General features: G+C 41.0%; 1 protein-coding gene across 1 annotated transcript in view; it reads right to left on the bottom strand.

Moving 5' to 3' along the window:
• MCC (MCC regulator of Wnt signaling pathway) overlaps window positions 1-24,275 on the bottom strand; it is a 225,520-nt gene that overhangs the window by 54,254 nt on the left and 146,991 nt on the right. Inside the window, exons 4-7 of the mRNA XM_075136679.1 lie at window positions 22,226-22,339; window positions 11,995-12,137; window positions 4,457-4,593; window positions 454-617 (exon numbers count right to left, since the gene is read on the bottom strand). Of these exons, the coding sequence (XP_074992780.1) occupies window positions 454-617; window positions 4,457-4,593; window positions 11,995-12,137; window positions 22,226-22,339 (558 nt within the window). The remainder of the gene's footprint in view (window positions 1-453; window positions 618-4,456; window positions 4,594-11,994; window positions 12,138-22,225; window positions 22,340-24,275) is intronic.

Here is a 24,275-nt window from a genome sequence, read left to right as displayed (position 1 = left end):
TACTAGCTTCATATTTTAAGACAGCAAAGTCACAACTTAACGTATAGCTTATGGCATTTTATCTTCAAATTTTAGCAAGTATTACACATTGTGTTTTCAGTTACCAGTCAATGACGAGCTGTGTGACCTTGGGCAAGTGACAACTTGTTTGCTGGATAACCTTCAGTAAGTAAATGAACTGCTGAGTGTCCCTGTTTTTCTTATCTCTGAAATGAGCATAAGACAAATACATTTCTCATTTGAGATTGAAAGTCTATTAGCAGCTCCCTCTGTGCCTTGGAGAATTGAGTGTAAAACGGGCGTTCTACTGCTTACCCAACACACACTGTGAGCTGGAGTTGATTTCTCTGAAGTACTCTGACACCTTTGGAAGTAAAGTGCTATTACTACAGAATGTGATCAGGTGTCTCAGGCCATGTACACACTGCATTTAGAACCTAATGTTACCGTTACCTTAATGGCTAAATCACAATGTTCGCTGGCGGTAGTGAGTTGTTCAATATGTCTATCCACTTCTGCTACCGATAAACTGCAGCTGCTTTTCTTCCTCCCGCAGACAACATTTTCCAGACCTGTCAGCACTCTTTGCAGTTCTGAATTCAAGTCACTACAGTTATCTAAAAGAAAGCAAAATGAAACAAAACAAATATTGCAACAATTAGTGACTCAATGAAAAAACAGACTCTAACCCAGGAAGTGCCTGTTGCAGAACAGCTAGGACTGATATTGTTCAAGGAATGTCCTTGCAACCTGCCACTTTTTCCTCACCAACTGATAGGCTTAAATACCATAACCACATAACTGAAATCACGAGTTACCTCCCATCTGACAAATAACACTCCCCCTACTTATCTGAAGTGTTCATTCTTTCTTCAAAAACCTCTCTTTGCTGAAGGACAAGAATTTACACCATTTCTTTTTTGTTATTCTTTTTGCCATTCAGGGCCTATTATCCTGATTTTATTACCCACAAAGGTTTTTCTCTGTAATTTCAACATTTTTTCTGCCTGGTACATTCACTGACATTATGACTTGACATTTTTCAGAGGAATTTATGTGGTTGTACTTAAGCACTGCCTGACTAAAAAATCCTGGTTTACAGAAATGATCCCTACTGACTATCTTAGTGCCTATGTTTCATTTTTTATAGCTATTTCTTCTTCAAATGCAACTGCAGAATATTCAGGGATCATAACAGCACAGCTGCTTCTTTGCTATGTTCCATACTACAACCATATTAGCAACATATACAACAACGCTATTTTAATTATAATCCTTTTCTGTCTTTAGCTCTTCTAGTGCCTTGGGCACCACCACAGCGTCCTCCATTTCTGTGAAAACAAGTGCGTCTCAGTACCTTACTAGCTCACTTCATAAAATTATTTTCATTTTTTTTAGGCTCACATCTGGCGACAGACAGTGGCAGTTCCTAAGGCAGACATGTGGTAGAATTCACCCCTGTCTCTCGGATGTGCTGGTTAGTATTTCTGGCTTACTAGTTAACGTTTGCAATAACTACCAACTGTACAGCACACGAGTGGTGCACTGTGAGACAGCAGTGCACCAGCAGTTCCTATACCTTACTAAAACCAGCATTCTGGCTGGAGGGTGTTATTTCTGCTGCAAGGGTTTCACCATGGTCAGAATCCCCTAGTAGCCTCATAGCTGTCGTCCTTCTAGGGGACTAAAGTAGTGTGGCATTGAACTGTGTCTGAAATTTAACAGACAGGAGACACCAGTTTATTGTAGGCTGCCTTGAAATCTCTCTGTGCAAGAGAGGCCTGAAAGCGGTTGGATGAGGGACGAGATGATCAGAAAGTAAAAAAACTGTAAACTCATTACCACAAATCTAATTCCACAGCCTAATGCACATAGACATGAACCTATTGCTGACCAAAAAGAAGAGTATAGAATGATGTCACAGTATTGTATGAAAAATGTAAATGGAAAACACATACAAAACTTTATTCTTGAAGTTATATTCACTAGTTCCTGACTAGCAGCCACCATCTGTTGTAATAATACCAAAAACCCCTTTATAATAACACTCACTTAAGAGCAGCATATACTGTGCAGAATGCTTAATTGTAAAAATCTCTATTTTGTTTCTTTGAATTTATTTGTTTCCATACCGTCTTCTATAATAGACATTTTGTCCATTTAAACAACCTTCACAAGACCTTGTACGCTGAGTTTTGTTCCTACAATAACATTTTCCCCAGAAAATAAGTGTTTACAATAATGAGAACACCATTGCTCACAGAAAACCAGTACAACCCATCACAAGCTCTGCCAGAAATACTGGAGAGCATTCATAGTTTTAGCTGTTGGTGTTTCATTGCCTGTAGCAATAGAGCAGCATATCCACATGCATCAGTGTATCATGATGTATTATTGTTTTTAGTAAGTCACTGATGCTCATTCCATTAGGGCAGTAAGCAAGGACATACACATGGTTATTAGGTCATGATTTTTTATCCTTATATATCTAGGATATAGGTATATCTATATCTACATAGGATTAAAAAAACCGTATTTGTGTATATATACATGTGTGTGTATAAATACGTGTGTACGTATATATGTGTATATATGATTTATTTTCACAGGAATACGGAAACAAAACCTAAAAAGGACAGAGTCTGTGTATAGAAGGAAAACATGGAAAAAATACAAGAATCCCTAGAGTTAACAATCTTATTTTATCCATTGCTATATTTCATTTTATTGCCATGTTTCCCACTGTTAGCAGAAACTTAAATGGATAACTTGCTGTTAATGTACACAAACTCTGTCAGCTCCACCCCATGAAGAACAAAATCAAAGCCCTAACCCCAAAATAAATGTTGAAAAGTAAATTAGTTTGAATTTTGCTGTCAAAAGAAAGGAAAAAAAAGGAAAGAAAATTAAAGGAAAATAAAGTCCTCATGTTAGAATCTGTTCAAGTAGGAACATAATAATAAGCATTAACTTTTGAAAGTAAAAACATGAATTTTTTAAGAATATAAAAATCTCTACTAAAATATCTTGACTCCATACAATATTTTGTTAAGTATACTTTGAATTCCATATGTCAGACACTTTGCGATTACATTATTATTCATATTGTTCTATCAATGTTTCTAGAAATTAAAGACACTGAAATTCAAATGTGCTGTGGCAGGTCTTGCATTTATAAACAAATACAGCTCCAGAGCTGGTGTATTCATTTCAATTTAAGAAATCATACAGAAAATTTCTTTTATATGGTTGCTTACAACATCAACATGTTTTCTACATTATTAAATTCCACTTCAGGGCAATGAATACTATGCACAAAAGGCAGCCTACTCTCAGGTCCATTCCTCTAAAAGGCACTGCACCGGAAAAAACAGCAAAAAGTTCTCAATAATGAAGTGCACTGCTCCGAACAAGTGGAAACTGTTTTAATACAGTTTCTTATGTATGGAAGCAAATATTGCATGTTGCATTATAACCATCAAAGCCTCATGTAGAGTTAATAGCTTAATATTTAAGGATCACAAGTTCTGCAACAGGGCTTAAGACTGCTATTTCAATGATTTCCTAAAACGCTGCTTGTGTACCTATCTCCCACAGAAGCTCCCAGGCACCCAGCTAGTTTACCTAGGGAAGAAAATGAAGACCAACTATCTGGTTTTAAATATAAATTAAGAGAAATAGCATTCTGAAGAGAATTCGGGAAATCAGTCAAAGTGACGATTACACCAGACTTCTGCTAGTCTACAGCTATGGTGCTCAGCAATTGTGCCTAAACACTTAAAATATTATCATACTGAAGGCCTAGTATCTGCTCATGCTAATTATTCCATACTTGGAGGTTCTTCAAATGATCAGTTATTGTGCTTGGATGACAAAATAGATGAAATTCTGAAGGAAAGATGCTTGCCCTCTTAAAAATTAGTTACAGACTGTCTGGATGTGCTCCCTCCTTGCCCTGTATTTGAATGACTTGTGTCAGATTTATCCTTGTCTAAATCCATTTCAGTAAGCTACCCCTATTCCATACTCTAAAAAGGCTCTTAATTTTCAAAAAGTGCAAACGTCCTTTATAATTAGGCTGTAAAAGAACTGGACAGACAGTTCCATTCCCCGCGCTCTCCCCCCCAACTTTTACTCTCTGCAATTCTTTTCTAGAGTTAAACTACTTTACAGGCACACGTAAGGTATGCGAATAGCTCTTTTCCCCCTCTTCTTTCCCAAAAGTTATGAGCTCTCCTGAACAATCATTCCATTTTAGACTCCATAGCTATTCTACATCAAGGCACAGGGGTTATTTCACATATAAGTTCATAGTCGTGGAGAAGTTCAGTATTTGTTGTGATTAACACTGCCTAGATTCGTTTATTTCCTCACCAAACATTGGATTTGCATTTCAAAGGCTACGATGCCTTTCTGCTGTGAGAAGGAATCACATCTACTAATAAGCATAACTCACCCACGTCTGCAGTGACCATGGTGGACTGATTCTCTGGTACTGAAACAGAATTCTGGTCCATGCTGCGTGAGTCTTCGTTAACCTCATGCTGGCTTTGGCTGAGCTCTGACCGCAGCTCTGAATACTCATCTTCCTCCCTGGGAGAGAGAGCAAAGGCAGAAATAAAATCCTCTGAGGAAATACGTATCTCTGTGACGCTTATTTCAGACCTGTAGACTGAGCCACAGGATACAATCCACACAAGCGTGTTTTGTCCAGCCAGTAGAGAAGAGTTTATATCCTTCACCGCAAAGCAACTGTGCTATGCCCGTAACACCCACTTGCAGCAGTTGGTGCCTGGTTTCCATTTCTTTATTCCCAGGTGCATTATTACTCCAGACCACCGTACAAGGAAACAATGGGTGGAACTGAGTGCAAGCAAGGATGTGTGCAAGAAGGACACACAGTGCTCTGCAGCAACTCACCAACTCACAATTCTTAATCAGCACAAGGGGCTTTTGATCCCAAAGTGGATTAGCAATAACCAATTTTGGTCTCTTTCTCAGTTCGAGGATGCCATCGGCGTTTGTGCAAAGCAAGCGTGCACATGCACATACCTGCATATGTGTATCAAAATGCTCTTGGGGACAGATAGGTTTTCATTTTCTCTTCTCAAAAGGAAGAGAACAGATAAGTGAGTATAGCACTGAACTGCTGGAGTTAGTGGAAAATAAAAAAGCCTCAATTACCTAGGTTTTAACTTATTTGTCAAGCTGGTTCTACTAAAATAATCGAGGACACAGAATACTTTAGCTAAAGCTAATGAGCTTAAAAAATTAGGGCTTTTCCCTCCTGTCTCCACACGAAGAGTTCAAAGCACTGGGAAAGAAGATAAGTAAATGAATAATAGCTTTGCCTGAGAACATTTGTAAACATTTTTTCTTTTGATCTGCTTGCTGATTCAACTCAGAATTTTTTTTGTACTTCCATAGTGACTGTTTTGACATTAAAGTATGTATTTTAAACACGAGAAAAACACCAGCTTATCCAGGTGCAGAGCCCCTCTGATAAGTAAGCAAAAAGCCATCATTTTGTTACACACTAAATCAAATGCAGAGATTCATTTTGCTACAGATTCAGCAGAAAAGTGTGAGAATGGAACTGTCTGGATTTGGAAACAATAAGAAATAGCAGAGAGCTATCTGGAGATCTGCATCTGGGAGGGGCACCTGTAATGTTAAGTCTGCTGTGTGTATGCTACATGGTGATGAGTGTTTCTTGCAGAAATATTGCAGGATTTAGCCTGGAGATGCGTCTGGATTTGCCAGGCAAAATAGCAGAGAAGATGGCCCATACATACAGGGAACAATGACAGAAGTCAAGTCTGCTCTCAAAGTAGCAGAGGTGACAATTTATGAATGAAGCCAACTCAAAAAAGGAATTTCAGCTTGCTTGCTAAGCAGGATTTCCCAAGGTACTAAGATGTAATTTCAATAGGAACTATAATGTTCTCCTACCCCTTACATTTGCTTTAGCGCAAAGGAAGTCTGACTTTATCAGAAGCACTTATTGACTATTATTAAACAAAAATGCAGGTCAGCTGGTTAAAATTGAGATTTAGGTCAAAGAAAGGTCTTTAAGATACCACGCAATACATGTTTAAGAAAGTGTGAGAACTACATCGTGAATAGCAGGAATTAAAACAGTGTCATGAACACACATAAGCGTGAGTCAATGTTCCATGAACTCGTTTATTATTAGCCACAGCACAAGCCAGTAGTAATTAGCTTTAGACAAAAAACCAAGCACTCAAACAGTTGCATTTTTTTGATCTGAAGGTAATTCATTTTTTCATTTATGGAACAATTAGTCCTACATTTTTAAATCCTGAATTACCTCTACAAATGGACAAGAGGCTGTACTGATCATAAAACAATGCCACACACAATAATAATTTCTTGCCACTCTTCTTTTGGCTCTTGTTGCGTATATTTTCAGTTTAAAATCCAACACAGCTTCATCTCGCTAGCACTAGCGCTGTGTTTTCCAGTTTAAGCACCCTCAGTATCTTGGGGCAGTTGAAAAGTACGTCAGACGGCAGGACTCGCACCCTTCCGACGGCTCAAGCCAGGAGTCAGGTTCTGAATGAACTAATGTTTCTAAGACCTGACCAGAAAGATCAGAAATCCACTTCTAGTAAAGTGACAGCAAGGTCAATTGGTCTCTCCACCACCAGTCTCACAGGGGTAGACTGAGGGCTAAAAACATAAGGGGGAATTCGAGGGGAGCGATGCACCACAAACATACATTCTGCCTTTAAATCTGACGTTGGCAGTAACAGAAGATACACCCCAAAACAGGAGAAGAGTCCTCCAGCGGCACTGGAAATGCAAGGTGCTCGGCAGCTGACGATGAACTCCTGCCACACCACCCAGAAGGTGGAGGCACGACAACTTCCTTGTTGCTGCCATCTTCTAGGGCCTGGCTGGAGAAAGCAGGTATTTGGGCCACATGTGGGGCCTGATGGTTCCCCATTGCTGGAATGTCATGGTGACTTGGAGGCAATTAAGATCAGATCAAGACGTTCTAAACACAGAGCGGCCTGGGATCAATGTTGGAGCGAAAAAGTGTGTTTTACAGGTACGTCTGCACTTATTGCTTTCCTCATCTTTGGGTGCAACCAAGGATCACAACTGCTGCACAGACACTGAGAAAAACTTGATCAAACCGTGAGCACACTTTCAGCATCCTTTCACACCACTGACGAGTTCTGCCAGGGCGCTGGCAAGGTGCACATTCTCTTCACGGCTGCAAACAGTGCATAGTTTCACACTTCAGGTGCCAGTAGTGTTTAACAATCATTTCACTTGAACAAGTATTTTTAAAGCATTCTGAGACCCTCAGATAGAAAATACTACAGGTGTATGTGCACTGCAACCCAGAGATTGACTGCTCCCTGTGTGTGCACTCTCTGAACTAGTTCACTTGCGAACAAATAGCAACACACTTGAGACAACATGGGAATTAATCACTGAAGGCTGGTGGGGCTGGGCATTGAATGCTGAAGCACACACTATCACACCCACACTGCCATTTGAATTGAATCCAAGTAGCTTCCAACTAACACATATTTAGAAGCTAGAATCAGACCTCCAGGTCATTGTGTAAATATGACTATAAGTGCCATGTGTTATTTCTTGTGATGCTGTAGTTTATTCACTCTCCTTCTTCCTCACTAACTCCAACACAACCTACTTTCTGAATATATTTCAGATTAAAAGCTGTAAGTCTGAACAAATGGTTTTACAGCAATGGGTTACAAGCTTCTTGACAGCTGTTTCAAATAATCCTTGGCAGGCACCGATATTCAATGGAGTATATTTCTGTTTGGTATTGTTAAAGTTCCTTATTATTTTTAGAGTTGCACAGATGTACCCAAACAGTCACTGGTTTAGAACTAAAATGAATTTGATCTCTGCCTTCTTCCTTTTGCTGAACCTCAATTTGACACCTAAGAAAGATTGTCAGTCATAGGCTGAAGTTGTTTCTGCACAATCAAGTTACAGATCATTTTGCCAACCAAAGACATGATTAAGAAAAAAAAGAGTTGAGTTTGAATGAATCTAAGGCAATACTAAAAACGTCTGAAGTCAGGAATACTCACCTTTAGACATAATTCCCTTTTAGTACACTACTGTGTAATTTGCAAATCCTTTCTGTGCTTCAGAGTTATCAGGTGTATCCTTTATGTCCAAGTATTTACAATATGACTTTACAATTGGGAAGATCCATTTGAATGGCTTTGCTGTCTTCTAAGTTGTACACACTTGGAGAGAAAATGGGAGTAGGCATACACCTTGTCAAAGGACAGAGAACCTTTGCAATGCAAAAAATTTGTCTTCTATAAATTGAAACAGCAGAAGTAGGGGTAACACTGCCACTGGTATCCACTTGACATGCTAACAGAAACACCAAGTCAGCACCACTCAGTGAAAGCTGTTCACTCTAAAAGAAGCTGACAAAACGTGCTCTGCACGATCATCATAGGTCTTTCTACCTAACAGTCTCGCAGAGTTTGACGAAAGCCTGTGACTTGAGTTTTACAACGAACTTAAGCAAAATACTAGCCATCCCCTCCCACTCTCTCCCTAATAACGTAGACAAGAACAGTGAGACACCGTCACACAAGTATACTTTTCCAAGAAAAAACATAGCCAAGGTTTATGTCTCCAGACTGCTCAAATAAAAAAAAAGCATCCTCATCCTAGCGGACCACTTCTTTAGTGTCTTTTTGCTCCCAAATTGCTAACTTCTTGAGCTGGTAGTGGGTAAATTCTGCACTATCACACATGAAGAACTAGGCAAGCAAGAGGCTCGTCTAACTTGCACAGTAGGAGTATAGGCAACTCTCTTTTTAGCCTTAATATCAAATTGGTTACAGCTGTATTTCAGCTTTTTTTTGGTGAGGTTGGGCTTCCAAACCAGCTGGGCTGTTGAGAGCAGCAGCAGGGAGATGAGACAATTGCAGATGAATGTTGGCTTGCTCCCACAACCATGGTGACCTCATTTTCCTTAGGGAATGCTGGAAGAACGTAGCACAAGAGCAGCAGCTAACTTCATGTGGCCACACACATGGAACTTGTTGTACCCAAGAAATGACTAGCAAACCTAGAACGATCCTGAAACTTCTAAAAATACTCCTGTAAGATTACTGTTACTAAGATCAGCAAAACAGATATACCTGGGAAGAGGCAAAGGCTTTGACATGTAACTTGAGCTCTCTTCTAGAGCTGGCATTACTAAACCACATGAGCAAAAGCCATTACGCTTCAAGCTGTGTAAAACCCCTGACACTGCAAGGGGGGGAAAAAAAAAAAACAAAAAACCCCACCAAAAAACAAAGAGAGAAAAATTCTCAGAATGGAGAATATTAACTAGCTTATACAGCCTGCCAACACTCCTCAAACTGTTGCAATACCTTATTCAGATTTAAACACTCTTTCTGCTTACTTTCTGCCCTACTTTCTGAGAGTACTACTCACATTCAACACCTACAAACAGCTACAAATTTAAAGAATAATACAGCTTAAGGAGGATAGTCAAATACCCTCCATGAAACACTGTTTTCTTCTAATTGTTTCCAGAATATTTTGGGGTTTTGGAAGGAACCATGAAGAATGTCATAAAGCAGCAGTACATCACGCTACACGTTAGTTCATTTTTACAGCCTAAAAACTGAAAATACCGAACAATCTCTGTGTCAGCACAGAGGGGAAACATTGTTATGCAATTAATGTAAACTCAAGAAAACTGCTTCCAGAAAGACAGCCTAAATTTTGCGATGGCACAAGTAAAGCCTCCGCTCAGTATGACTTGCAGGTATCCAAGAGTTAAATCAAAACTAAAATCCCTCCTGTGTTCTGGTTTAGAGGAAAGTATAAATGCCGAGGCCCTAGCAGGGCCATGCTCCCAGAACCCTTTCCCTCAGGAGTGTTTTGTTCCAGCCCCTGGGCTCACAGTCCCCACAGCCAAGGGTGGAGCGCTGTGAGTCACACCTGTCCCAGCAAGGACAGCAGTTACACCACCCTTGCTCTGTGGGATGGAACAGCTTCTCAAGAGTGACGCAAGCAGATCCCAGAGTGGATTTGCAGAAAGTCACAGCACGAAGTATCAGTTTTCCTTCTTTCAGTACAAGCTCTATGGAATCCCTCCAATTCTACCTCTGCGTGCCATTTTTAGGAGGAATATTACTCCTCTGTTCCCCAGACACAATTATTGGCCTGCCAAAGAAAACAAGCGATTCCAATCATTAAAGAAAATAAAAGATCCACTAACTTAATAAACATTTTTGTTCTTACTAATAAAACCGGAAGAAATAAAAAGAGAGGAGGCGTCCTAGCTGTCTCAGCAAAACGAGCTCTCATACGATGAGGCCAAATAGGTGGGGCATGCCAGTGGTATGGCACCTGCTGCAGCAGTATTGTTCTGATGCCTTCAAAAGCCTGCACCCCCCAAAGGGGCAGCAAAACTGCACTTTTCATGAGAAGCAGCATGCACTTTCCATCAAGTTCGGTTCTTAAGCCTCACTTTCCTGTGCATGCCACAGCTGACTTGTTTATGGACATGGTTAAACATTCACAGTATCCATCTGATTCCAACATTTTGTAATTGAACACCACTTGGCAGTTAGCTTGCCACAGGGACTCCAAACAAACAATTTTTATGGATTCTATATTCTTAAATGTCATAGAGTTCTTCTGCCACTCAAGAAAAAAATATCAGTGCAGCTCTCATGCTTCTCAGATTTTGCTTTTCAGCCAGTTTTTTCAATTGGTAGAGCTTTACCAGAGAGGAGGGCTGGATGGGCAGCCAGGATCACGCTGAAAAGAAAGGTGACTCGAAACAAGACGAATGGGAAGTTTGTCTGCAAAGGTGTCAAGCATGAATGAAAAAGGGAGTCACAGAGATTTTTTCAGAGAAGTATTACCAGTTTAGAAAATACTTACCTGAAAAATTTCACCATGATCATCGCTAGTTATGATCATCTCAGAGTTGGCCGTATTTATCTTCTTAAATAACATTAACATAACGTGATTCTATCACTAATTTTATAATGGCATATATGCGTGATGATGCTTTCTCCTATTTGTGGTACATCAACCCTTTTTCTTTTTGCATATAAATATATTCATGAAAGGTTAAGTGAGTAGTTGTAACAACATTGCCTTGTGCTAGTAGAAATGTTTATAAGGAAGAACACATGAAGCACTTATCAAAAAACCTGCAGCTAATAGGCAAGGAAAACTGAAAATTTGCTACATGGGTAGAGCACCATGTCAACAATACCTACAAAAGCTCAAATCTAATTTGATGTTCTCTAGAAAATCCGTAGATTCTAGTAGTTTAGTTGCATCCACACAAGCTAAACTTTAAGAAGCTCCTTCCTCCTTCTAGTCCAACTTTCTCCAGGTTGAGAATAATGGGTAAAAGCAAGTGAGGAAAAATGAGTGTTTTCCTGTAGTCAAATGTAAAGTTTATTTTAACACAGTAACAAGTAATGACCTAGTGTAATACCCCAAGCTTTGCTGCTCCAAGAACAGACAACAATGTGATTTGTACCATTGTGTTTTGTCACAAATACCAGTACAAGTAGATGCAAAACCTACTGAAATCCATTTGATCTATAGGATGCCACAAAATAAAGTTAAAAGCAGAGGTGCAGGCTGGGTGGCTACATCTTCCTTTATCCACCACCGCTATCATTTATCTGGTACCCCAGATAAGTGTATGTTACACTAAAAGAATATTTAGATGGCACAGTGCAGTTCTTTGCAGTGCTCGTTAGGCTTTGCAAAGTGTGATTTTGCCAGAGAGAATGTAGCACTTTTGAGCCTCAGGATGATACTCTGCAGAACGCATACCTTAATTATGGGCAGCTACTCTGTACCAGTCATAACAAGCCTAACTACCTTAAAGTCATAATCAAATTATATTTAGAGTATAATTCATGTTTTGCACCATTCTTGCATTGGCACAGAATTTCCAGGAAGTTGTTGTACCTTATTGTTGTTCCCTGTAGTCGATCAATTTTCTTATTTAATTCAGCAATGATACTGTGCAGCTCTGTGATTCGTTCCTCGTAGCGTAGTGTTGTTCGCTCCTGCACGTCTTCGTGCTCTCTCATTAGGTGGGATTGTTCACACTAAAGCAGAGAAGCAAGGAACAGAAAGAATCTTATTAATAACTTCATAGAGGTCAGATACAAGGCAAAAGTGCACACCATTCATCAAACCAACACTGCCTTAGCAAGAGAAAAGGACAGATGCAAAATATTGACAGGTGCACAAAGGTATGTAATTACAAGATGTTAGGAACTGAAAAACTATGCAGTGTACTTTTATTATTTTTTTTCCTAAAGGTCAGAAGTTGCCCTCCTGCTTGAACAAAAACCACCATTTGCAACTCAAAATAGCTAGAAATATCTCATGTTTGAATCCATAAGATTCACCATGAATCTTCAAGGATCTTGGTCTGAATTAGAACAAGTCTTAAGGCAGAAGCCCCATTATTATAAAGAAAAGTAACCACACTTTGAGGTTATGACTTCTTCTCTAGTACAAGTATTTGTTTTCATTAACCCTTAAAGATAACACAGCATATTTTTTATTATATTTTTTATTATTTTAATCCTCTACAATAAAATGCTTATTATTTGAACAATTAAAAGGCTACATGGCTGCTTGTTTTTGATACGTATCACGAAATCCTCCTTTTTCTTTCCAACAGAATTTTAAATCCAGCCTCTCTGGCTTACTCTTCACTCCAGCAAACGCTCTACTACAATTACAGCAAACAATTACAATCTACTACAATTACAATCCAACAGTGCATGCTGATCGAAGTTATGCTTGGTAGTGGCTGGAAAGAGCAAGACTTCTAACTTTTTGCTTCTGACCCCCTGCAGGAAACAGTCAAGCCTCCTTGCAAGCACAGAATGGTATGTGCTATGCTGTCAATAAAAGAAAACTCACCAGCCAACTGACAGTACAAAAACCACACTCGTTAATTGAAGCCTTGCAATGTAAGATCCTAGTAGCATTTCTAAAGGGTACAATTTATAGTAACGTATGAGGTCCAGGACGACTGGAGGCTTGCCAATGTGACGGCAATCTACAAAAAGGGCCGGAAGGAGGATCCGGGGAACTACAGGCCGGTCAGTCTGACCCCAGTGCCAGGGAAGATTATGGAGCGGTTCATCTTGAGGGCGCTCACGAGCCATGTGCGGGACAACCAGGGGATCAGGCCCAGCCAGCACGGGTTCATGGAAGGCAGGTCCTGCTTGACCAACCTGATCTCCTTCTATGACCAGGTGACCCGCCTAGTGGATGAGGGAAAGGCTGTGGATGTGGTCTACCTGGACTTCAGTAAAGCCTTTGACCCTGTCTCCCACAGCATTCTCCTAGAGAAGCTAGAGAAACTAGATTAAGCTAGTTTCTCCTAGAGAAACTAGATTCGAAGGGGGACGGGGATAAAACCAGGCTCTCTAGAGAAGAGCCTAGGGACCGCACGCCATTGTCGGGGGAGAAATCGGCAGCCCAGCTCAAGTGCATCTATACCAATGCACGCAGCATGGCGGCAAACAGGAGGAGCTGGAAGCCATTGTGCAGCGGGGTAGCTATGACTTAGTCGCCATCACGGAAACATGGTGGGATGAGTCGCACGATTGGAGTGCTGCAATGGACGGCTATAAGCTCTTCAGAAGGGACAGGCGAGGAAGGAGAGGCGGTGGAGTAGCCCTGTATGTTAGGGAGTGCTTCGACTGTCTAGAGCTCAATGGTAGTGATGACGAGGTCGAGTGCTTGTGGGTAAGGATGAGGGGGAAGGCCAACAAGGCAGATACCCTGCTGGGAGTCTGTTATAGACCACCTAGCCAGGACGAGGAGGCAGATGAAATATTCTACCAGAGGCTGGCAGGAGTCTCCCAGTCGCTAGCCCTTGTTCTCGTGGGGGACTTCAACTTTCCAGACGTCTGCTGGAAATACAACACGGCAGAGAGGAAACAGTCGAGGAGGTTCCTGGAGTGTGTGGAGGATAACTTCCTGATGCAGCTGGTAAGCGAGCCCACCAGGGGAGGTGCCTCGCTTGACCTGCTGCTCACAAACAGAGAAGGACTGGTGGGAGATGTGGTGGTCGGAGGCCGGCTTGGGCTTAGCGACCATGAAATGGTAGAATTTTCGATACTTGGTGAAGTAAAGAGGGGGGCCAGCAAAACCGCTCCCATGGACTTCCGGCGGGCGGACTTTGGCCTGCTCAGGACACTGGTCGAGAGGGTCCCTTGGGAGACAGTCCTGAAGGGCAAAGGGGTCCAGGAAGGCTGGACGTTCTTCAAGAAGGAAGTCTTAAAGGCACAGGAGCAGGCTGTCCCCCTGTGCTGCAAGAAGAACGGGTGGGGAAGGCGACCGGCCTGGCTGAACGGGGAGCTCTGGCTGGGACTCAGGGAAAAAAGGAGAGTTTATCACTTGTGGAAGAAAGGGCAGGCAACTCAGGAAGAGTACAGGGATCGCGTTAGGTCGTGCAGAGAGGAAATTAGAAAGGCAAAAGCCCGGCTAGAACTCAACCTGGCCACTGTCGTGAGAGACAACAAAAAATGCTTTTATAAGTATGTTAATGACAAAAGGAGAGCCAAGGAGAATCTCCATCCTCTATTGGATGCGGGGGGGAATGTTGCCACCAAGGACGAGGAAAAGGCTGAGGTACTCAACACCTTCTTTGCCTCAGTCTTTAGTAGTCAGAATGGTTATCCTCAGGGTACTCAACCCCCTGAGCTGGAAGACAAGGACGACGAGCAGGATAAACCCCCCATAATTCAAGAGGATGAAGTTAATGACCTGCTACGCCACCTGGACATTCACAAGTCTATGGGGCCGGATGGGATCCACCCGAGGGTACTGAGGGAGCTGGTGGAGGAGCTTGCCGAGACGCTCTCCATCATTTACCAGCAGTCCTGGTTAACTGGGGAGGTCCCGGACGACTGGAGGCTTGCCAATGTGACGCCCATCTACAAGAAGGGCTGGAGGGAGGGTCCGGGGAACTACAGACCGGTCAGCCTGACCTCGGTGCCGGGGAAGATCATGGAGCGGTTGGTTTTGAGGGTGCTCACGAGCCATGTCCGGGACAACCAGGGGATCAGGCCCAGCCAGCAGGGGTTCATGGAAGGCAGGTCCTGCTTGACCAACCTGATCTCCTTCTATGACCAGGTGACCCGCCCAGTGGATGAGGGAAAGGCAGTGGATGTGGTCTACTTGGACTTCAGTAAGGCCTTTGACACTTCATTCTCCTAGAGAAGCTGGCGGCTCACGGCCTAGACAGGTACACTCTTCGCTGGTAAAAAACTGGCTGGACGGCCAAGCCCAAGAGTTGTGGTGAACGGAGTTAAATTCAGTTGGCGGCCGGTCACGAGCGGTGTTCCCCAGGGCTCAGTTTTGGGGCCGGTCCTGTTCAATATCTTTATCAATGATCTGGATGAGGGGATCAAGTGCTCCCTCAGTAAGTTTGCAGATGACACCAAGTTGGGTGGGAGTGTTGATCTGCTCGAGGGTAGGAAGGCTCTGCAGAGGGACCTGGACAGGCTGGATCGATGGGCTGAGGCCAACTGTATGAGGTTCAACAAGGCCAAGTGCCGGGTCCTGCACTTCGGCCACAACAACCCCAGGCAACGCTACAGGCTTGGGGAAGAGTGGCTGGAAAGCTGCCCACAGGAAAAGGACCTGGGGGTGCTGATTGACAGCCGGCTGAACATGAGCCGGCAGTGTGCCCAGGTGGCCAAGAAGGCCAATGGCATCCTGGCCTGTATTAGGAATAGTGTGGCCAGCAGGAGTAGGGAGGTGATCGTGCCCCTGTACTCGGCATTGGTGAAGCCGCGCCTCGAATCCTGTGTTCAGTTTTGGGCCCCTCACTACAAGAAGGACGTGGAGGTGTTGGAGCGTGTCCAGAGGAGGGCAACGAAGCTGGTGAAGGGCCTGGAGCACAAGCCTTATGAGGAGCGGCTGAGGGAACTGGGGTTGTTTAGTCTGGAGAAGAGGAGGCTGAGGGGAGACCTCATCGCGCTCTACAACTACCTGAAAGGAGGTTGTAGCGAGGTGGGTGTTGGTCTCTTCTCCCAAGTAACTAGCGATAGGACGAGAGGAAATGGCCTCAAGTTGCGCCAAGGGAGGTTTAGATTGAACATTAGGAGAAATTTCTTTACTGAAAGAGTGGTCAGGCCTTGGAACAGGCTGCCCAGGGAAGTGGTGGAGTCACCATCCCTGGAAGTATTTAAAAGACGTGTGGATGAGGCGCTTAGGGACATGGTTTAGTGGGCATGGTGTGTTGGGTTGACGGTTGGACACGATGATCTTAGAGGTCTTTTCCAACCTAATCATTCTATGATTCTATGATTCTAGGTCCTCCAACATTGCTGCATTAAAACTTATTTTTTCAAATCAAGTAAACACTCTATAGAGAGGTAGCTCCCTCAGCCCTTTGTATCATAAATGCAAAAATTATACCCAATGTGGCAGGTACGCCAGAATTTTCATAGTTTGCTCTCAGCTTGAGAATATGATCTACATAAAAGGCTCCTTGAAAACTGAAATTTATGTTGAGCTTCAATAACTTTTTTCCTTTAAATAAAACTTATTTCAGTATTTTTAAGTTCCAGGAATATGCACATTGAAAGGTAGCCCAGACATTAGGAGCACTCGTCCACAAACTACAATAAAATAGTTTCTTACTCCAGCTGGAGTCAACAGCACTTTCACTTATACTAAGACAAATAGACCATATCTTCACACTGAAGAGGAAAGCGAAGAGTCACCTTTTAGAAGACCGATAATGTTCACCTGGCTTGTAAGACTTCATGTTGGCAACTGACATGGTTTTACATGTATATTATGACGACTCACTATTGTAGGATCATTCCACAACTTATTTCTCACGTTTCTATATCTTAACATTGTATCTGGCTGAAGAACTACCATGGCTTTCAAAGTGCAGAAATAACACAGAGAAAATGGTTAACAAAAGCTTTAGAACAGATTTAAGTGCAACAGAGAGTTGCTTATTCTGCCTTTCTAAACCTAAACTTCCTCTGACACACATTGATGCCCACAAACACTACCTAAGCATTATCCAGATCAATCAATTATGTGCATTATGGTTTTTTTCTTTTAAACCAAAAGGATGTTTGAGATAGAGTGTGTAATGGCTATTTTCAGACAATAAATAAAATCCCTATCACAACAATTTTTGTCTTTCTGAGTTGTGCACTGAAAAGCAGAATTTGTTTATCTTGACTGAAGATATATTGACTCTTGCTAATGGACCTCAGCCACATTACCAGATTTGCTTTCTGTTTTCTCCAGCCATTTCTCAGTCGCCATTTTTCAGGATAACCATCATTTAGTGACAGACATACTTTGTGAACAACCAGCAGTCTGGCTATATAAGACAACAGCTTCAGATTTGATTTTTTAAAAGAGCTCTTGGATTATCTTGGACAAAAGTAACTGGAAAAGGCAGAAAGGAAACCTCTGTGAAAGACAGGACATGATGCTAAGAAGGACTGCTGTGCCTTGGAGGTGGGTACAGAGTTACGTCTCGTAAGTTCTGGTCAGCCATGACAAGTCGCAACTGAAAAAGGCAAAAGCATCCAAACAATGGAAACATAGTTGAGTATGAATTCTAAAACGCAGCAATTGAAAATTCTTCTGGTTATACAGGATTGCTCCTTATAATGGCACACTCATCTCAAAGCTTAAAAGGGAAAAGGAACAATGCATGTTTTGCTACCCATTGCTAAAGTTTTTTTCTGGGATACTGAACCTGTTCATCAACCTCTTTAGCTTCTGTGTCCTTTGAGTCTCAGAACAATGATCTGCCACCAGCTCCTGTGTCTTTCCAATGTGTACACATTCAGCTCTTGCAATTTATTTGCATATCAGTCACACAAACTTTTTAAGATAAATACCTTAGACCCTTTTCCTCATCCCTCTTCCAGCCTCGTACTTGAGTTCTGATCAAAACCATTAAGAGCTCTAATTCTCTGAGAAAGCAAACACAGGGATAATCCACTGAGAGGCTGCAAAAGGTGAACAATTCTTGAAATCAGGAGAAAAGTTTCCAGAACAGTTCTCAGTGTAAGTGACCCTTGGCTGGTTTTTGGTATGGACTAAAAAGGTTATTTCAATTACAGTATAAATTAACAATGCCTGGAAACACATTTGTGTGACCTCTTGATGCTGGAAAACAACCACACGAGCAAGAAGAGTATGAGGGAGAACGATGATCAGAGAAAATATTTTAACCCAAGGATATTGTCTCACCACATGATTCTACTGTTTATTAACATACACAAATTCATAGCGCAATAAACACTACCAGTGCAAACATTTAGGTTAAATTCGCAGTGTGCAGTCAGACAACAAAAAAAGAACCACCAGCAGCAGTGCTGGGTAAGAGATCTCCCAGTGCCTCAGGCCCTGCAGAGACAAACAGCAGCTATGGCATTGTTCTCCAAGAATACAAGTCATCACCTGAATGAGCCACAATGATAAACCTGTCTAACAGCCTCACAGGAGCTAAAAATCTTCACTCAGCTAATACAGTATTTTAAGAGGAGTGGCAGATTTTAAAGTGGCAATCCATTCATCTAATTTTAAGTATGAACACAAGTCCATTATGCCAAATCCTCAATCATGAAAACACGCATGGTCAGAATTAATTGCTTGGTGGTATATTCTGTGTATACTTGATGTGGAAGAAGAATACAAGTACACAGGACTAATCCATGTGAGATAAGGACTTCATACAACAGAACAAGTAATTTCAACATTCATCTGAACACCATGCATTTCTATTTCAAGTTACTTTGCTAAATGAGAAACTGAAGCCTTCCTGTTAAGTTCTTATATGCCTACAGAGTGTTGGTTTTATTCTTACACTGAAATCCTGCTGCCCCTCCCTATATTCTGAATAATAGAGATGATGGTAAAGAATTATTACTGCAGTAATGGGACATATTGCTGTGTGATACAGGATCCAGAATGATGCAGCACAGCCTTTGTTACCCAGTGCCTAGAGCTATTATAAAATTCAAAAATTACAAGGGTTAAGCACAAAGAATGAGAGAGCAGGACTACCTTGTGAAAGGAGATGAAACAATAAGATAGATGTAGTAAGTGAATTGCCTATTCTTTTTGTATTTGCTGAAACGTTCAGCATGTTATTCAATCCCATGTTCTATCATAAAACTGCAGAACTCAATGTCACAGGATGCAGGAAATGCCAAGAATGTAGACGGATTAGAAAGAAGATTACATAAATCCATGGAGGATAGGACCACAGAGGACTATTAAATGTGATGCAGCCTCCTACTCACAGATGTTGGCAGAAAGGTGGCGGAGTATGAAGGAGGATAACCCTCCACATGCGTTTGTTATGCTCTCCCTTCAGACATCCACTATTTGTCATTATCAAAGCCAGGATACCGTGCCAGACAGAGCTAGTAGAAAGCACTACTTTTCTTCTCATAACCACAGAAAGATTTTTGGAAGAAGACATTAGTTGTGGTTGACCAGTACTCTACAGCAAACCTCATTCAAGAGATCACTCCGCTGCCAAATGGTACAGCGATACAAACACAGAGACAAGGAGATCTGCTCTCTTATTGAAATAATAGAAGGGTGTAGGCAAATGCTATAGCAGGTCTCCACAGACTGCAGTTTTGGAAATGAGCATGATACAACAACCAGTAATCAATTACGTCCTTTTACAAAATTTTAAGCACAGTCAATCCAACGATCTTTCTTCACCATTTGTCATCTATTACTTGAACTGTGGTTCCCCAAATCACCTTCACTCTGCAAATTACTAATTCTTTTTTCCAAAGTGTCTCACATGCCTCACAAAATGATGGGAAAGGTATTACCAGAAATGTGTTTTAAGAGCTATTTGTTCCAGAGAGCATTTACCATGCCAGCTGAAATGAAACATGCGCTGCCTTTGTAAATATAGTCCAAATGCAGAACAGAGATTTAATACTGACCCACTAGCATCTGAATATGGTTATGGAGAACCTCAAACACCTCCTATTTCATTTATGCCTTCTGAACCTCTGATTCGCGCTAGTGAGGAAGAAATGCATGAGACAGAGGTTGTAGAGGAAAAAATGATATGATATGCTACACAATACGAATTTGGATGAAATCTCTGTGGAGTGGGAGAAAAAGTTCAAAAAATTATGTTAAGTGGAGCATCTACTTGGAAATGATGCAGTTAGAAAAAGAAGAAAAGGTAAAGTGGTTTCACCAGAGTCTCTCTCAGTACTTAAACACAGCCAACACATTCAATATATCAGCCGTGCTTGTTTAATGGCTTATTCCTTAAGAAAGACTGTATTTTATTGACCATATATCCTCAAAAATTTCTATCCACTTGAGGGCTTTTTAAAAAAAAAATTGAAAAGAGCTAAAACATTAAAACTTTATATGAATTGTTCATTAAAAAGTAATTCTTTCATCTGAAAGCTAGCTAGCACGCTAGCTTTCAGATATTCTGATTTTGTGTTATTCACAGTTCGGGTAGCAGTCATCACTACGCTTGTGTTCACAAGCACACAGCCCAAGATCGTGTAAAAACCCTCAGCATTACAAATCGAGCACTACATACACATGCATAATTGGTAACCCATCAAAGAAAACAGCAATCAATCTCGTGTTAACAGAGCACATGTTAATTGGGATTAAGGACTGATCTTTAATCCCAGTCATCATTAATGGGGATTCATCACTGTATGGGAGCACCTACAAAGATCTGGAAATAAAACTAAAACACTAACAAAAACCTGTGATTAGCACAAGACCCTGCAGAGTTATAAATAACAACAAAGTCAGTGTAGTCATGCAGAATGATGTGGATCGTTTGGATACGGTGGATCCATCCGACTGTTTAATGATTGTCAAATGCAGCCTGTATGTCACAGAAAGAGGACTCTATCTCAGAGTGCAGTAGAAATTAGAAAAGGCTCTCAGGATTATAGCTGATAAACAACGTTAATTCCCAGTATGGCTCCAGCTCACATATTGAGGGGAATAAAAACATGAAAGTGTTTTTTATTTCTGGATGTTGCATCGATGGTCTGCAATAAGAGCCTAAAAACCTTAAAGGTAGCTGAAAAAACATCAGGGAATGTGGACAAGGGCCAAAATATGGTTGGAGGACTGAAGTACGAGCCTTAAAATCTAGACTGTCTAAACATTTCTACATTTGGCTTGAATTTAAGTAACACACTAATACGAGCCTCTACCAAAATACACTGAATACTGAAGACTAAATTTGCAAAATCACAAAATGGCTGACATTGACAGGGACCTCTGGAGGTCATTCATCCAACCCCTTACCCAACTCAAGGAGGGTCACCCACAGCAGGTTGCCCAAGACCAGGTCCAGGTGGCTTGAATACTTCCAAGGTTGGAGATTCCACAACCTCTCTGGGCAACAAATAAGATGCTATACTTTACAGGACAAAATGCTTTGACTGTCTCTATATACTCTATATATACTCCCTCTATATACTCTCTATAAATGAGTATATATTTCGAATTAGTTTTGAAATGTAAAAGGTATTTGCCAGAATGACAGTATCTGAAAACAAAGGTTTTGTTTATAGAAGAGAGAAGTATTAAGAACAATAGCTCAGTTTTTCCTGTTTGCATTTGCCTCTCCATTTACCTTGATCTGAAAAGATTTTTTTTTTTTTTTAAGAGCTGTGAAAGCATTAGAGTTCAGACCTTATTCTTATTTAATCCCTTGGCTTTCCACTGACTATGTTTTCCACAACAGATACATACAAACTGGTTTACTAGAACCTAGAATGAGATCACAAATCATTTCTCACACATCACCAAAGCACGGCCAACTGGCAATAGTTGATCAGTCTTAATTTGTGCTGTGTTTGAATCTGACCCAGGAGTGGAAGGCTCTGCAATCAGTTACCTAATCCACTGAGAGTATGCTGCAATTTTTATATTCTAAAATATTTCAAAGCAGTTGCTGTTTATATTGGCTTCAAAACAAAATTAATCTAATTCTTTTTTGGTATTTTTTAGAAGAATGTCATCAGCACATAAAATTCTTTTCACTTGTGACATTGTTCAGATATTTTATCCTCTCCCCACATACTATATTCCTCTCTGAAGAACAAGGACAACACAAAACAAAGGACCATCTTCAGACTCTTGAACTGTTGCTCACCTGTGCTTTTGCCAATTTCTTTTCCAACAGGTCACGCTCCCTTTCTGTTTGTTGTAGACGTTTATTAAGCTCCACTATGTCTCCCTTTAATGAAGCCAGGGCTGCTAAATGAAGCTAGAAGACAAAAACCAAGAAACAAATTAACCAATTCACAAGCCATGTAGCAGTAGCATTTGAAAGAAGATATAGTATTATACAGCAGCTACAGTATCTGTGGATTTCTGCAGTAGATAATAGGAGCTTTAGTATAACAAAGTCTAAAAGAAATTCACATGCTACTAAATACTTTTCACATGGAATTCTCCTCTCCAGACAGCACACACATTCCTTCACCAGAAAACACATTATAAGAATAAATACAATGAAATATAGTTCAGCTGGAAATGTGTAGATTAGTTCTAACGTTAGTTTAATAGGAAGTAGCTTGAGTCTTGTGTCATAAAACCTTACATTAAATGTTGACTCAGATTTGTATTATAAAAGAAAGTGTATCATGTTTTGATGCCTTCAGACATATAGTGGTTATCAGTCTGGTGAAGGGAATAACTCCATGCATAGGACTCGGTTTTGTTTTGCAACTAAAGCTTACTTCACTACTGCTCTGTAGTTGTTGTTCTCCTTGGTCCCATGTCAGTGAGTTTCAATGATTCTAATCTACTTGAAGCCACACATGAAGAACTTGAACTTTTTTTTCTTCTGCAGTAGATCCTTTTGATGAAAGATACATTCTACATTTAACTGATAGCATGTGGAAATATACAGCAGACCAGGATAACTAACATCATCTAAATTACGTTAGCTACATAACTTAGAAATCAAGAACAATTCTTAAAAGAATCCTATACTTGTAACTCATTCACACTCTTTTCCTGTCTCACACTCTCTTAAATATCCCGTTGATCGTCACAGCAAAGGCATCAGCTAGAATTCAACACCCAGTATTGACAAATACAACTGAAAAGTCCAGGAGGAAAACTAGCCACTAAGTCTTTCCTCGTAGTAGTAAAGAAACAACTCCAAGTTATACTGAGTGAGAAAACAAAAGTGACCTTTCACACCGGACCAAGTAACACAGCAAACACCGCCCTGCTGCCAAGATTCAGGCTGAAACACAAACCCTGTTTCTAGTCCTCCAGCCAGTTTCAGTCCTTCACTCTGACATTTTATTGGGTGGGTCACTTTTAAGTTATTTTTCTTGTTCCATTTCCAGTCAATCTGCTAATGAGTCCCATTTTGATATCAGTTTTACCTTCACAATACTGGAAGCCAGCAAAACCATAGTTTTTTTCACGTACTGACGTGTGAAAGTAGCTGTATGACAGCAGAGAGACCAGACCATTTGGCAACAGCTCCTTCACGTACAGTATTCCTATTGTTACAGAAAAGGCCACCTCTGGCTTCAAGACAGAAAACATAATTTTATAAAGATTTTTAGATGTGAATTCTGCCGTTTTAAGTGGAGTGTAACTAGTTATGCTAGAAGCTGTGGACAATCTCATTTGTGAGTTCAGACGAAAGCATTTTTATTATGCCAGCTACAAAAACATCTTACACACATGCAGTATTTCAGTACAAATATATATGTACACAATTTTATGTTGCAGTAGATTTAAGATTCTTGAGGCAGCCTCATTTTTCAAGTGAAAAAACAGTAATTCAGGCCTGCTACGGGCATAGGCTACATAGCTTCTTTCAAGTACGTACGCTGAAATCTCTTAAAGCCAGAAACACCCTGAATAAGTCTTCTTGGCCTTCAGCAGAAGGCCTTCCTTCCTAACACAGGAAACTATGCACTGGTTTTACAGTGTGGAGAAACAAGAACCAGCCTAACTGTACCAATTCGTTCATAATTGACTTCCAATTTTCAGGAAAGCTGGTGCATTTATAAGCCACTGTTTCACCTTATTCCCTTAACAGAGGGAAGCGTTGCAATGGAGCTCACCAGTTTGTTCATCAGATCTTGCATCCTTCACCACAGCTTTCAAATAATACATGGAGAAATGTCTACAATTCCCTAAATTGAATAAAACAATGCTACATAGTCAAGTAA

The sequence above is a fragment of the Calonectris borealis genome, chromosome Z, assembly GCF_964195595.1.
Source record: "Calonectris borealis chromosome Z, bCalBor7.hap1.2, whole genome shotgun sequence".
Classification (NCBI taxonomy): Eukaryota; Metazoa; Chordata; class Aves; order Procellariiformes; family Procellariidae; genus Calonectris; species Calonectris borealis.
This window is presented reverse-complemented; position numbering and strand designations above follow the sequence as displayed.